Source organism: Toxotes jaculatrix, chromosome 3 (genome assembly GCF_017976425.1).
Source record: "Toxotes jaculatrix isolate fToxJac2 chromosome 3, fToxJac2.pri, whole genome shotgun sequence".
Lineage (NCBI taxonomy): Eukaryota > Metazoa > Chordata > Actinopteri > Toxotidae > Toxotes > Toxotes jaculatrix.
The window spans coordinates 4,520,569-4,532,342 of record NC_054396.1 but is presented as its reverse complement, the minus strand read 5'-3'; the positions used below and the strand labels follow the sequence as shown (position 1 = coordinate 4,532,342).

General features: G+C 39.7%; 1 protein-coding gene across 1 annotated transcript; it reads right to left on the bottom strand.

Annotated features, from left to right (window-relative positions):
- Positions 1–750: 750 nt before the first annotated feature.
- snrpe (small nuclear ribonucleoprotein polypeptide E) lies at positions 751–4,734 on the bottom strand. The gene is made up of 5 exons (XM_041032915.1): positions 4,564–4,734; positions 3,716–3,742; positions 3,554–3,616; positions 1,987–2,065; positions 751–974 (listed from the first exon to the last, which is right to left on the bottom strand). The coding sequence occupies exons 1-5, from the start codon at positions 4,615–4,617 to the stop codon at positions 919–921; spliced, it is 279 nt and encodes a 92-aa protein (XP_040888849.1). The 5' UTR covers positions 4,618–4,734; the 3' UTR covers positions 751–918.
- Between the last annotated feature and the right edge of the window lie 7,040 nt (positions 4,735–11,774).

The following is an 11,774-nucleotide window of genomic DNA, read 5'->3' as shown; positions in this document are numbered from 1 at the left end:
CGTTGCGTTGCGTACTGAAGTACTACGTAATTACGTTAATCAATTTCACTACAATCAGGCTACTTTTCCATAACTAAGACCCCCACCCCCCCCACAGGCGGTTTAGCATTTAAGGTAGTATTTGGTTTTCAGCATTTTATAATACAAGAGACAGTAGGGACAAATTCAAAACTATTTAAACATCTCAAGTTGAACTTTTACTCCTGCCCTGGTAGCCCGTTTCAAAATACAGTCCTAGATGTCGATAGTTGTGTGTTCCACCCACTTTGTACGAGAAATTTAGCTCAAGGAATTTGTCTCCGTATCTAAAATAACTAATTACAAATGGACGTGTACTATCAATTTTGGCAAATGTAATACATATCACAAGATGGCCTATACAGAGAATGTACAGTCTTAACATGTGCCATGTGCATTTGGCTAAATCTGCTTTCATGCAGTGATTATCTTTTTAACTCTTTACCTTGCATTATAGTGTATCAAAAGTACAAAACCAGTATTCTCTCTCACAACTCTAAATTGACATTATGACAAAAAGGTCCCAAAGCATAACGCAAACAAGTTTATTTATTCTCTTTCAAGTAAATTTGTTCTGTTATAGTTTGCTTAGAGCTGGGAGTTTGACCTACATAAGTGCACTGCGATGCTGATGTCTGCCAATAGATGGCAGTGTAGTCCAATGACCTAAATACTCATGAAACAACTTACACACATTCACAATGAAATCAGTTAAAATATGGACAACAGCAGTAAGAAAAACAAACTTTATTCCCAAAATGGATCCATAGCAGAGAAAGAAACATTGCCATACACATGTTACATAAACACAAACGTAATCAACACCTTTTGCAAAAACAAAACAAGATGGGAAAATATTTCTTCCTTGGAAAGGTAATATTTGTAGGCGTCGCCATTGTCCTAGTTGGACACACTCTGCAGCAAGGTAATGTTGTCTCCTTTCAACATGATCCTCCCTAGGAGACACAGATAAAGGAACAAAGAGGGAGAAAAACAAGTGCAAATGGATCAGAGGAGGAAGATGATGGATGGAAAGAGATGCAAAGTGTCGGTTCACTTCTGGACAAAGCAGTGAACATCCACCAAGCTGGCTAAAGATGAATGAGAATCTAGTGTCACAGTCCACCTGGGACCAGTAGCTTGTTTGGTTTCTATCAGCCTTTCCCCTTAGGAGTGTTCATTAGGTAAAGTGCAAGCCAAAAAAAAGGCTTCCTGAAGAAATACAGCAGTCCCCACCAAACGTCCCCCAGGGGTCCTTCCAGCAAAATTAAAAAAAAAAAAAACTGAAAATTGGGTAATTAATATAATACTTTATGAGTTGAATAAAGAAAAATGGGGAAGCAAGGTATTCTTTGTGCTGGTATTAATTAAATTTATTTACAGTGGTTTTAATAAATTCACACTCACCCAAAAAAAATTAGCTAACTTTGATCCAACAACAGAAACATACCTATCAGCACTGCAAGTTACATACTTAAGTGTTCTAGGGGAAAAAGATTTACAGGATCAAATCTTTATTCTGTAAACAGTCTAAAACTGAATTCTTTTCTTCCTGTCCATTGTCATGTCAGTTGGACAGAAGTGTAGGAATGTGCTACAGAAGTAATAACTACTTCAGGCTTCTGATTGGCCAAAGTGGCTTTAAGGTTACAATTATATTGCCACTTATACATTTGACAGCATGTTTTTTCCACTTTCATGTGGACAGAGATTTCTTTAAAACAGTACTTGTGTGGATGGGATGGGAGGAAAACTCCCGTCTTAATAAATACCCATGCACATGTGGACTCAGCCTAAACTGAATGCACTCATTATTAATATTATTAATCACACTTGTGCCTTTACTGCTAAGACATGTCCAAATGTCAGCTGTGAAAAAGATCTATTTGTGTAGCAGCACAACTGACATCTGTAATTATCTGTCTGAAAGCTACAAAAGACGTGTCAAAATGTGGAGTGTACTCCTACCCAGTGGCTTTCTGCTCTTAGTCTTCATGTGGACTTCCTCAGCATCATCTAGAACCAGGTTCATGTACTCATCAAAACCCTGAAACAGAGAGGAAACAGTGAGTCAAAAATTAGTTTGAATGGACTTCATACAGGAACATTTGCAACTTTTTTCCAAGAGGGTTGGTCTTACTGAATTTACTGACCACACAAGCTTGTTGTGAATTGCTTGCTTTAGCCTGATTAAAGCCAACTGTTCCTGAGAAGGTGCAAGTTAGTGAGACTTGATTATTAGAATAATTAATGACCAGAAACTGCTTTATAAGGCCACTTGTTACACTCTGTATTTGGGCAAATTTTATTCAAAACCACCTCACCTAAGTGCAAAAGTATAAACTTCACATCAGCATTTAATACTACTGTTGAAAATCAGCAGGTGATCAAATAATAATCAGTCAAGAGGTCATGTTAGAGGACCAGAAGCAACATTAACAATAGAAGGGAGGCTGTCAAGGGGGATGTGGCACATAGGTCGACGAGAGAATATTACACTGCAGATGATTTTACACTGTTAGATGCAACAGGAGAAATGCAGAAACAGTATAAGGTGACATGTACCAGTGTGCCAATAAAACCCAAGTGACTAAAAGTGTTTTCAAACCTCTCAGTAAATTAGGGAGCCATAATGATGTGTGAGCCAAATATTAATGTTGCATTGGGTTTATTATAGTTTTGTATTTAAGTTCAAAGGTGGCTTTACAAGTAATACATCAGGGGTGATCAATGTCTGTTCGTCTGGAGAAAAACTCTGCACAAATTGTGCTAATTATGATCCAAATGACAATAAATAATAATCACCTATTTATGGAGTAATATTCTAACGAACTGATGCTTTTTCCGTTATTGTGGTGGTTTGAAGATTCAGCATGTAAACAGAGCTGATGTGTTGCTAAGACAACACAGTTGCGTTTGTTTAATAACATAGTTCATGTTTTCCCTCCTCTCTCTCTCTCTGTCTACCTCTAATACATGCCCACACAATGCAATACATGGCATTCACTTGTTGAATTCAGTGCCCATAACATAAAGCTGGTCCCATTTCCTGCGCTCACTTATATTTTTCCACAATTTAGACATTTGACTAACTTCCTTAGAGTCCACTCAGTCCCCATGGGAACAGTGGCACTTCATTAAACAAGCTGATGTTAGTGAGTTAGTTGTTGTTGGGTTGAATACTGAGACACCTCAGTCTGTTCATGGTTACACAATGTGAAAATTATTATTTTAGGATCACAAGCATAAACCAGCTATTCACCTTCAGCCAGCTAATCACCTTCACAAGTGATTTTACTTATCTAGTAGTATTTTGCCACGTTAGCATGTATTGTAAGATTTTCCATCTTAGTGTGACCATAGTCTCAGAATCTCCTCCAGATCACTCATCCTACCTGAAGCAATTTGATGATTACCCTACCCTGTCCACTTACCCATATATTAATGAAATGACTGTAGGAAATCAAATAATGTTTAATTTTTTTTACCCCCAGTTTAATAAAATTAAACAGAGAGGAGCAAAAAGACAACTTACAATAATGCAGCCCTCTATCCGCATGTTCACCTGTTCATACAACCAGACTTGGATCCTTGAGCGCTGAGAATGAGAAGATCAAGAGATGAGAACTCAATTTTATTCTAACGACACAAAAATAATCTGAACAGACTATAAAATGAGGCTGAACTAAATACTTACATTTTGCAGATACCTGAAAATGAGGTTCTGATACATGGAGTTAAGGAAAATCAATGTTCAATGTTTAAATGAAACACAAACAGACACAATGACAAGTTAAATATTTTCTCAGTCGCTGATAATGTTGGCTAATCACATTTCAGACTTTTACACACTGGAATTGAGCTTTTTGGAAGGACAATGTAAGAAATCTCTTTAGGTCACAGATACTGTCTCAAACTCATTAAAGGTGATCCGGCCAGGAATATAATTAGCCCACTTAGATTTAGGCTATATTACATTCTTCTATGAAAACACTTTTATAGGAGAGCAGGTTACTTTGGATCATTAGTAATTAGAGGTGTAAATAATTATTTTCATTGTGCATTAATCATTTTTATTTATCAAAGTAGTCAATTAACTTTCTGTCGACTGACTTACCGCATAATTAATTATTTCCGCTCTGCTTGTAATGTTATTGTGTGGGTTAAGCTAACGTATGTGCCGAAAACTATCTATTGTTACAGTGTGGACACATCCTTCGCATTTAAAGGACGCTAAGATATAAAATACCAGAACTGCTGTACGGAGTTAGGTTACTAGCTTTACCGGGAATATATCTACATACCGATCAACTGAAAGCATTACGATAAACCAAAACTGTTTGCAAAAGCAATTTCACTCAACATAAAACCTCCTGCTTGAAATAAGTCTTTGATAAACCCCGTAGCTCTGCTAAAAGCATTTTGTCGTCCACTTTTATGGAAAATGAATGATTAGCCAGCTAACGAGAAAAGGCTAGCCGAGCTGCTAACTTATCGTAGCAACCACTTCAACCGCGCCAGTCGCTTACTGCAATAAAAGGATACAATGGGCTGCACCATAACCTTCTGGACCTTCTGTCCTTGTCCTCTGTACGCCATCCCTCAAACAAAATACCAACGGTAGGTATAAGAAGAAAAAATTGAATCTTTTCAACAGAGTGTACCTCAACGAAAGGCTCACGTTGTGAATGTGCCTTGATGGCGGGCTTCCTTCCGCGTGCGGTGCCAGTAGTGATGAAAAGGTCTCACGGTGTAAAATAGCGCCTCTGCAGGTAGGAGGCCTTTACTGCACCCACATATTGATCCACAAACGGCTTCAGTTTGTGTTTCTTGAAGTAGTTGATGGTGGATTTTGAGGTCCGCCTTGGATCATGGTCCTGTTCCGTCCTGGCCTCTTTTCACTATCATTTTCTTGGCTGACTACAGGACATATGCATCCAGAATTTGCTCATATTTAGTGTAATCCCTGGCAGAATGGTTCTACCCCGTGCTGAACAGTTGGCAAATGTGTTCAAAAGTTCATGGAATATAAAATAACAGCACATCAGCATTTTAATATTTGTTTGCAGAGGGGTTGTATTTACTTCTTTCATTTCAAAAATCAATAAAATGTGAAATTTACCTGGAGGTGCCCAAACCTTTGCATACAACTGTCCATACAAATATGTTTTGAAAAGTTTAAAAAAATGTGTTGAGAAATGTATATTTTTTTTATTAACCTATAATTAGCTTTAATGAGCACTGAGTCTTCAGCTTCTTCAACTGGCCTGTACTTCAACATTAAGTATTCAGTAGTTTTAAATAGGCATTCAGATTCCAGGCCTCATGGCCCTTCTTTGCTTCCCTACTGTTGAATCTTTCCAAGAGCTCGGGGACATTGTTGATGTTGCTGACCTTGATCTCTGACTTGTCTTTACAATGTGCAATGTCCCTTTAACATTGTTATAATTAAACATCCATCCATCCATCCATTTTCAATACCGCTTTATCTGTCAGGGTTGTGGGGGAGCTGGAGCCTATCCCAGCTGACTGCAGGCGAGGAGCAGCTCTCAAGTGATGAAGCACATATTTTGTCCCACTGTCTATGTACATTTTACTTGTGATGCGTTATTCTTTGCAGAATAATTTAAGTTGATTTTATTTATGAGAAATCCTTAATATCCCCACCAGCAACTGGCATGTGAAATCAGGAACAATCTAATATAATTATAATATCAATAATGATTCATAAATATCAATGCAATTTTGAAAATTTTCATGAAAGCATGAAGAGAATTTCATATCACACTGACAAGTGGAAATAATGAAGATGCCTGCAAAGGAAAAAAAAAGCCAGCTTCATTCTTATTGATTACATTCCTGGTGAATGCAATTAAAAGTAATAAACGCTGTTACATCCTATTAAATGTGCAATTCAAATGCAAAAAAAGTTAAAACTACCTATTACCTATTACCACTGCTCTTTTGTAAAATCACAGGGTGTGTGCTCACCTCTGTTTCTGTATTGCAGTCATTTAAGAATAATTCTTAATTTTAACAGACCTCTGGAGCTTTCTTGATGTTTTTAATTCATCCGATATGTGATGAATAACTTTTAAGATCACTTTATAAGGAGCTGGCAAGATGGTATAAAATAGAATTTCATTATTTTACTTTTATCTTTTACTTTCCTCCAAAATTTCATTTTTAGCAGTTGATAAATTCAGGTCCAAACCAGTCCCCATATCAGCCTCTAGAGTGTGCTGTGTCATATCAAACATTAAAACAAGTACTGCAGCAGCATTTTTGACAGAATTTTTGAACTGTCTGCTAAAGTTAACAGCAGTTTCTCTGAACCACAGCAAGATGAATGGAAATGAGCATTCACTCCTGGTCTGCCATTTGACATCTCTGATATACTGACTGTTCGTTTTTGCATTGAGCCCCTGGAAAAATAATCTGTCCCTTAGTTTTTCATCTCAGAGATCACCATGTTCAAAAACACCTACTGCTTTCAGGCCAAGAGGAAAGCCTATAAGTCTGTTGCCAGATGCATCATGACAATCAGCCTGCATCTGACCATAACTGGCCAAGGTATTCCCTCTGATATTAATAGATGGTATTATATAAAGCATGATTGGCAATTTCTCTGTTGAGCACAATATACCTGTAACATGATGAGCTGAGTCAGGGAGGCCAGCCTTGAGTGTGCAGTTAACAATAGTATTAATAACATACAACACAGGCTTGTCCCCCTGCTCAGGAGAGAAAGTGTGACGGAAATTAGCAGCCGCGGACAGACAAGAGTCCGCGAGTGGGGTGAAAGAAAAGACGCAAGGAGTCTCGGTGGCGCAGGCTGAGGTGTCGCCTTTCAGGGCAGGGACCCCTTAGCCGCATCTTAAAAGGCAGGGCTGCTGCGGCTTGTGTTAGCGTGTGACGCTCGTCGCTGTCAAGTGCCACATGCTTGTCTTTGTGCTATGAGAGCAGGAATGGGCTGCTGACTCTCAATGCCACACGCCTGCTCACATTCTCAAGGAAGACTGAGAGAAGGCAGACACTGCAGACACTGGCACTCCAGCTGGCAACCATACTGTAGAGGCCCTGGAGTCAAAATAACAATGAGGAGGCCACTTTTAACATGCACAGAGTGTGGTGCCTCAAACTGCTGTTACGGCCTTATTCACAGTCAAGGTCATATGGGCATCTTCTGATATGTCTTTGTGAGTACTGTGCTTCTAAAAGATAATTTAGAAGGAGATAATTATGAACAGAGAAAAAAATAGAAGAATAATGTGGTAAATATCACCCGAACACCAGAGTGATACAACAGGAGTTAAACTCAAATCTTTCTCCAAAATACATGATGTTGTAAGTCACTCCTTAACACCACAAACAACACCATAAGACTCAACTGGAATATTCTATAAATAGGAAAGTCACAGACACACACACACAGATACCCAAACAGGATACTCTGCCACCTCTTGCTGTGTGTGTTTTCTATGATTTCTCGCTTCCAAGCCAGTCTTTCCTACCTTCTCTTTCCTCGTCTGACCCGGCCAAAGGAATTGCCCTGGTTAGATCAACCTCCTCTCTACATCACTTCCTGTTCCTGTTGGTGGTGATTGTTCTGAGGGGAAGGGAAGGCAGACGGGATGGGGAAAGAAGGGGAGGGAGGTGAGGAGGAGGAGGAGGAGGGGGGGGGTTATTGGTGGTTCTTTGTTCCCCTGTCTGCCTCACCTGCCTGACCCCCACCTGACAGGCTTGACCCCTGCAGGCCTGGTAGAGCCAGCCAGACAACCCGCTGACTGCCTGTTTCCTGCCTCTCTGACTGACAGGATATTCATAGCGTGCTTGGGACACGGTTAGAGGCAGACTGCTTGTCTCAGCCCATAAAGGCTTTTACTAAGAAATTGCCACAGTTTAATTACATAGTTATTATGTTTCTAATTATTAAATTCAAGAATAAAATTATTCTGCTGTAACTGATCCATAAAATGTGACGCATTGCACTGTGGGATTGCTCACAGAAAGTAGTGTTCACTTCATGGACATGGCTTTTTCATTGCATTGTGGGAGATTTTTTTTATGTAGTGCATATGTTTTGGCACTCAGATTTCAGTGAAATAACAGTAAATATAGTAAAGAAGGTCAAGAAGTCATTTTGGACATGGCCATAGTGTCCACAAGACTTTCTGCAGTAAATCCCACAATGTTTTGCTTCAGATTTGATACATGTGTGATTTGGAGTTATGTAAGTCACTTGGCAGTAAATGCACAAACCGATGGTCATTCACAAAGGGCAACATACACCACCAGTGTCAGATGTGTGTCAAAATTCCTGCACCCCTTGATTTTTACTTGAGCCTGCTCACCAGCAGTCACAAAATGCAGTGACGTGCTGCGGCTCATCAGAATCTGCCGCTGTTCTTTTCCTTTTTCTCAATGTCAACACACATCAACTCTTCAAAAAACAAACACACATCCTGCTTTCTTTGGTGTGTGCTAGTGGCATCAAATGTCACAACTCTTTGCTCTGCAGCCAGTAAATCCAAAATCTCATTTTACTGCTCACTATAAAGTGTGTTTTTGTTGAGAATAGTGAATGAGTGGTGAAGGGAGCTAATGATGATGTCTGTACATGTGCGGGCTTTGAATCAACTTGCAACTATTTTAACTTTAGACAGTGGTTCTCAAACTGCTCTGTGTGTGTTCCAGGACTGGGTTCACTGACCATGTTGTTTATACTGTATATATGTAATCAACCTTCACTGACCCAACCCAAGAACCACCCTCTCAAGGCCAGTCTCAGTGCATAAGTCCGCTTAACCGATCAGACACAGGGCTCAAAAGAATTTAATGCACCAGCGTCTAGTAAAGTATGACTTATTGGTGCAGAGGCTGCTGCTCAGCTAAAGAAGAGTGTTTCTGTAAAAAACAAATATAAATTGTCTACCTTAAAGATATTGAATATTGACACAAAATAATGATAAAAATGGGCGGCGTGGTGGTGCAGTGGTTAGCCCTATCGCCTCACAGCAAGAGGGATCGAACCCGATCTGGGCTCTTCTGTGCGGAGTTTTCATGTTGTCCCTGTGCCTACGTAGAATTTCTCTGGGTACTTTGGTTTCCTCGCACAATCCCAAAAAAATATGGTTAATTGGCTACTCTAAATTGCCCGTTAGTGTGAGTGTGTGGTCGTCTGTCTTTGTGTGTCGGCCCTGCGACTGACTAGCGACCAGTCCAGGGTGTACCCCGCCTCTTGCCCAGCTGGGATAGGCTCCAGCTCCCCGAGACCCTGACAGATCAAGCGGTATAGAAGATGAATGAATAACTATAAAAAGCACTGGCGTCAGCCTTCATGATCACCTGAGTGCCACAGCACAGTACCCATTTTGTCTCCAGATTTGCTGATACAGACAAACTTGGTGAGTTTGAGTCAGAGCCAATGGTTTGGTGAGTATTGTGATGGCGGGTTGTTATAACCTTTAGGTGAACCCTCTACCTACCCATGCACCCATTCATGCTCAGTGTGAGACACAGGTCAGTGTTTCTGGTGCCGTTCTCTTCAGTCGATGGTATCACTCAGGGAGGTGATAGCGGTCATAAGTTCTTTATCAAACAAGCATGAATGCCGACATGTTTATTCCCTTTATTCAAACCAGACAATCAGTGCACTACTGTACAGGGTGGAGTGATATGTTATTGCTCTAACCTGTGATGTAGGACACAAACCAGTTATAGAAATTTGTGACCATGTTTTTATTTTCGGTGTCCCAATTTTACCAAACAAGGAGTCCACTAATGTGAGTCAGAATATAATTATCTCACTGCACTAATTCAACTGACCATGTTGTTTTAATTAGTAGAGGCTGTAAAACCAAATTTCGGTTTGTGGTGTTACATGTCAAAACATAAGCCCATATATGCATATACTGTATGACACTGTTTATTCTCAAAACACTTCCATACGTTCTCACCTGATTACCATGAAATCACAAATTTGAAGATTTTCATGTTCAAATTTTATATGATTTATGAAAATTGCAGGTTCCTACAGCTCTCAGTCTTTTCTGAAAGCTACTGAAAAAAAGAAAAACAAACTTTATAAATGTGTGGTCATCAAGTTGAAAAATAAGGGCACTTTTTTTTTGTTAATTCATGCAAAGCTGTCACTTTCTCAATATAAGGCGGCTGTACCTGTCAGGAACAAAAGTGAATAGAGAGGTGAGGTGCTTTGTGGCCGAAGGTGGAAAAACCTTGACAGCTGCTGAAAATGTCACAGTATTCTCTATGTAAATGAAAGAAATATAACCTCCTACTCATTCAAATTTATCTGAGTAGTATGCTCTTGTCCATATCTGTAGAAGTTCAGTGTAATGTTCAGTGTAGCTTTGGAAATGCAAATGCTGCTTTCTGTGGTTGCTGTGGGGAATCCACACAAATTTACATCCAATGTCTTACATGGTTGAGTTATCAGACTTGTTTGTTTTGGGTGGTGATTTATGTGTGTTTGTAGTATCAACGTACATGTACATGTTCGTTCGATGAGTGACGGTAAATAAATGACATGTACAGGGGGGTTACAAGACTGGTCACACCAGGCTTCAGTACAGCAGAAAGAGGGAAAAAACAGTTTCCAACTTGTTCACACTTTCTCTATTAAACAATTCATTCAATAGCCACTGCCTCAGACTTGCTCATGTGGTTCTTATCTTGTTTTAACAGCACCGTCGCGATGCACAATACATTTATTTTCCCTCCAATTAACACGGTGAATAATACGCAGGTCCGATAAGGGCTTTTTGTTTCAAACAGTGTTTGTGAAACCGAGGAAATGTGGAGGCATTTTTCATTGTGAGGTTGTTTGGCTGTAACACTGGGGATCTGATGAACATGTCGGCAAAAGCTGCACCAGAAGTGGCAGGGGTCAGCGAGCGGAGTCGCTGAGGAAGGGAGGAGGAAAGCATCAGCAGTATCGCAGATACTGGCCATCTCACTGCTCTCAGATATTAATCAGCTATTATTCCAAACCACTATTTTAACACTCTCTTGAGTGCAAAAAGTAAGATCCTTATAGTCACACCTTAACATTCTGTCAAATCTTTCAATAAAACTGAGTGCACCCCTGTACAATATCACAAAAATATTAAATGATTAAAAACGGTACCATCTCACAATAACTGTTATTTTAAGTCAAAGTGAAGGTGAATTGATTTCATGTGTAATTCAAATCAAACAGGCCACACTAGTCATCACAGCAATAAAAGTCAATTCACTGTGATCACTGCAGTGAAGGTGATTACAGCTGTGATTTCCAGTTCAGGATAAAAGCAGGAACAATGTTACATAATGACCAGTGAACAACACAGCCTCCTCACTTTTGTCAGGGGTTGTATCTAATGCAGCGCGGCTCCACTTGGTCAGGAGCCGCCTGAATAAGAAAGAAACCAGATTGTGAGACTTCATGAAGATGGGTGAGAGTACAAGAGCATCAGCAGGCGACGGGACATGAGCTGAAACACAGCAAGTACAGGAAGAACCACACTATCAATAACAGAGGGAGCAGTGGCCGTCATCATCAAATGACGCCACACACACACAATTCAGTTTATCCAACGTTTCACTGGAAAAACAGTTAAGTTCTTCTGACTTATTATCTATCTTATTATTATTAATTAATATTATGTGTGGAAATGAATGTTTCAGTGGCTGATCAGGCAATGAGAAGGACACTGCATGTAAAGTAAAGTAAGTAAACCCCCACACACGGTGTC

Bases quoted from the DNA above. Each gene is read 5' to 3' on its own strand.
- snrpe (XM_041032915.1), bottom strand. From the start codon at position 4,617: ATGGCGTACAGAGGACAAGGACAGAAGGTCCAGAAGGTTATGGTGCAG. The intron at 3,743-4,563 runs GTATCCTTTTAT...TCCATGTATCAG, and splicing joins AGGTTATGGTGCAGCCCATT to AACCTCATTTTCAGGTATCT. The intron at 3,617-3,715 runs GTAAGTATTTAG...TCTCATTCTCAG, and splicing joins TTTTCAGGTATCTGCAAAAT to CGCTCAAGGATCCAAGTCTG.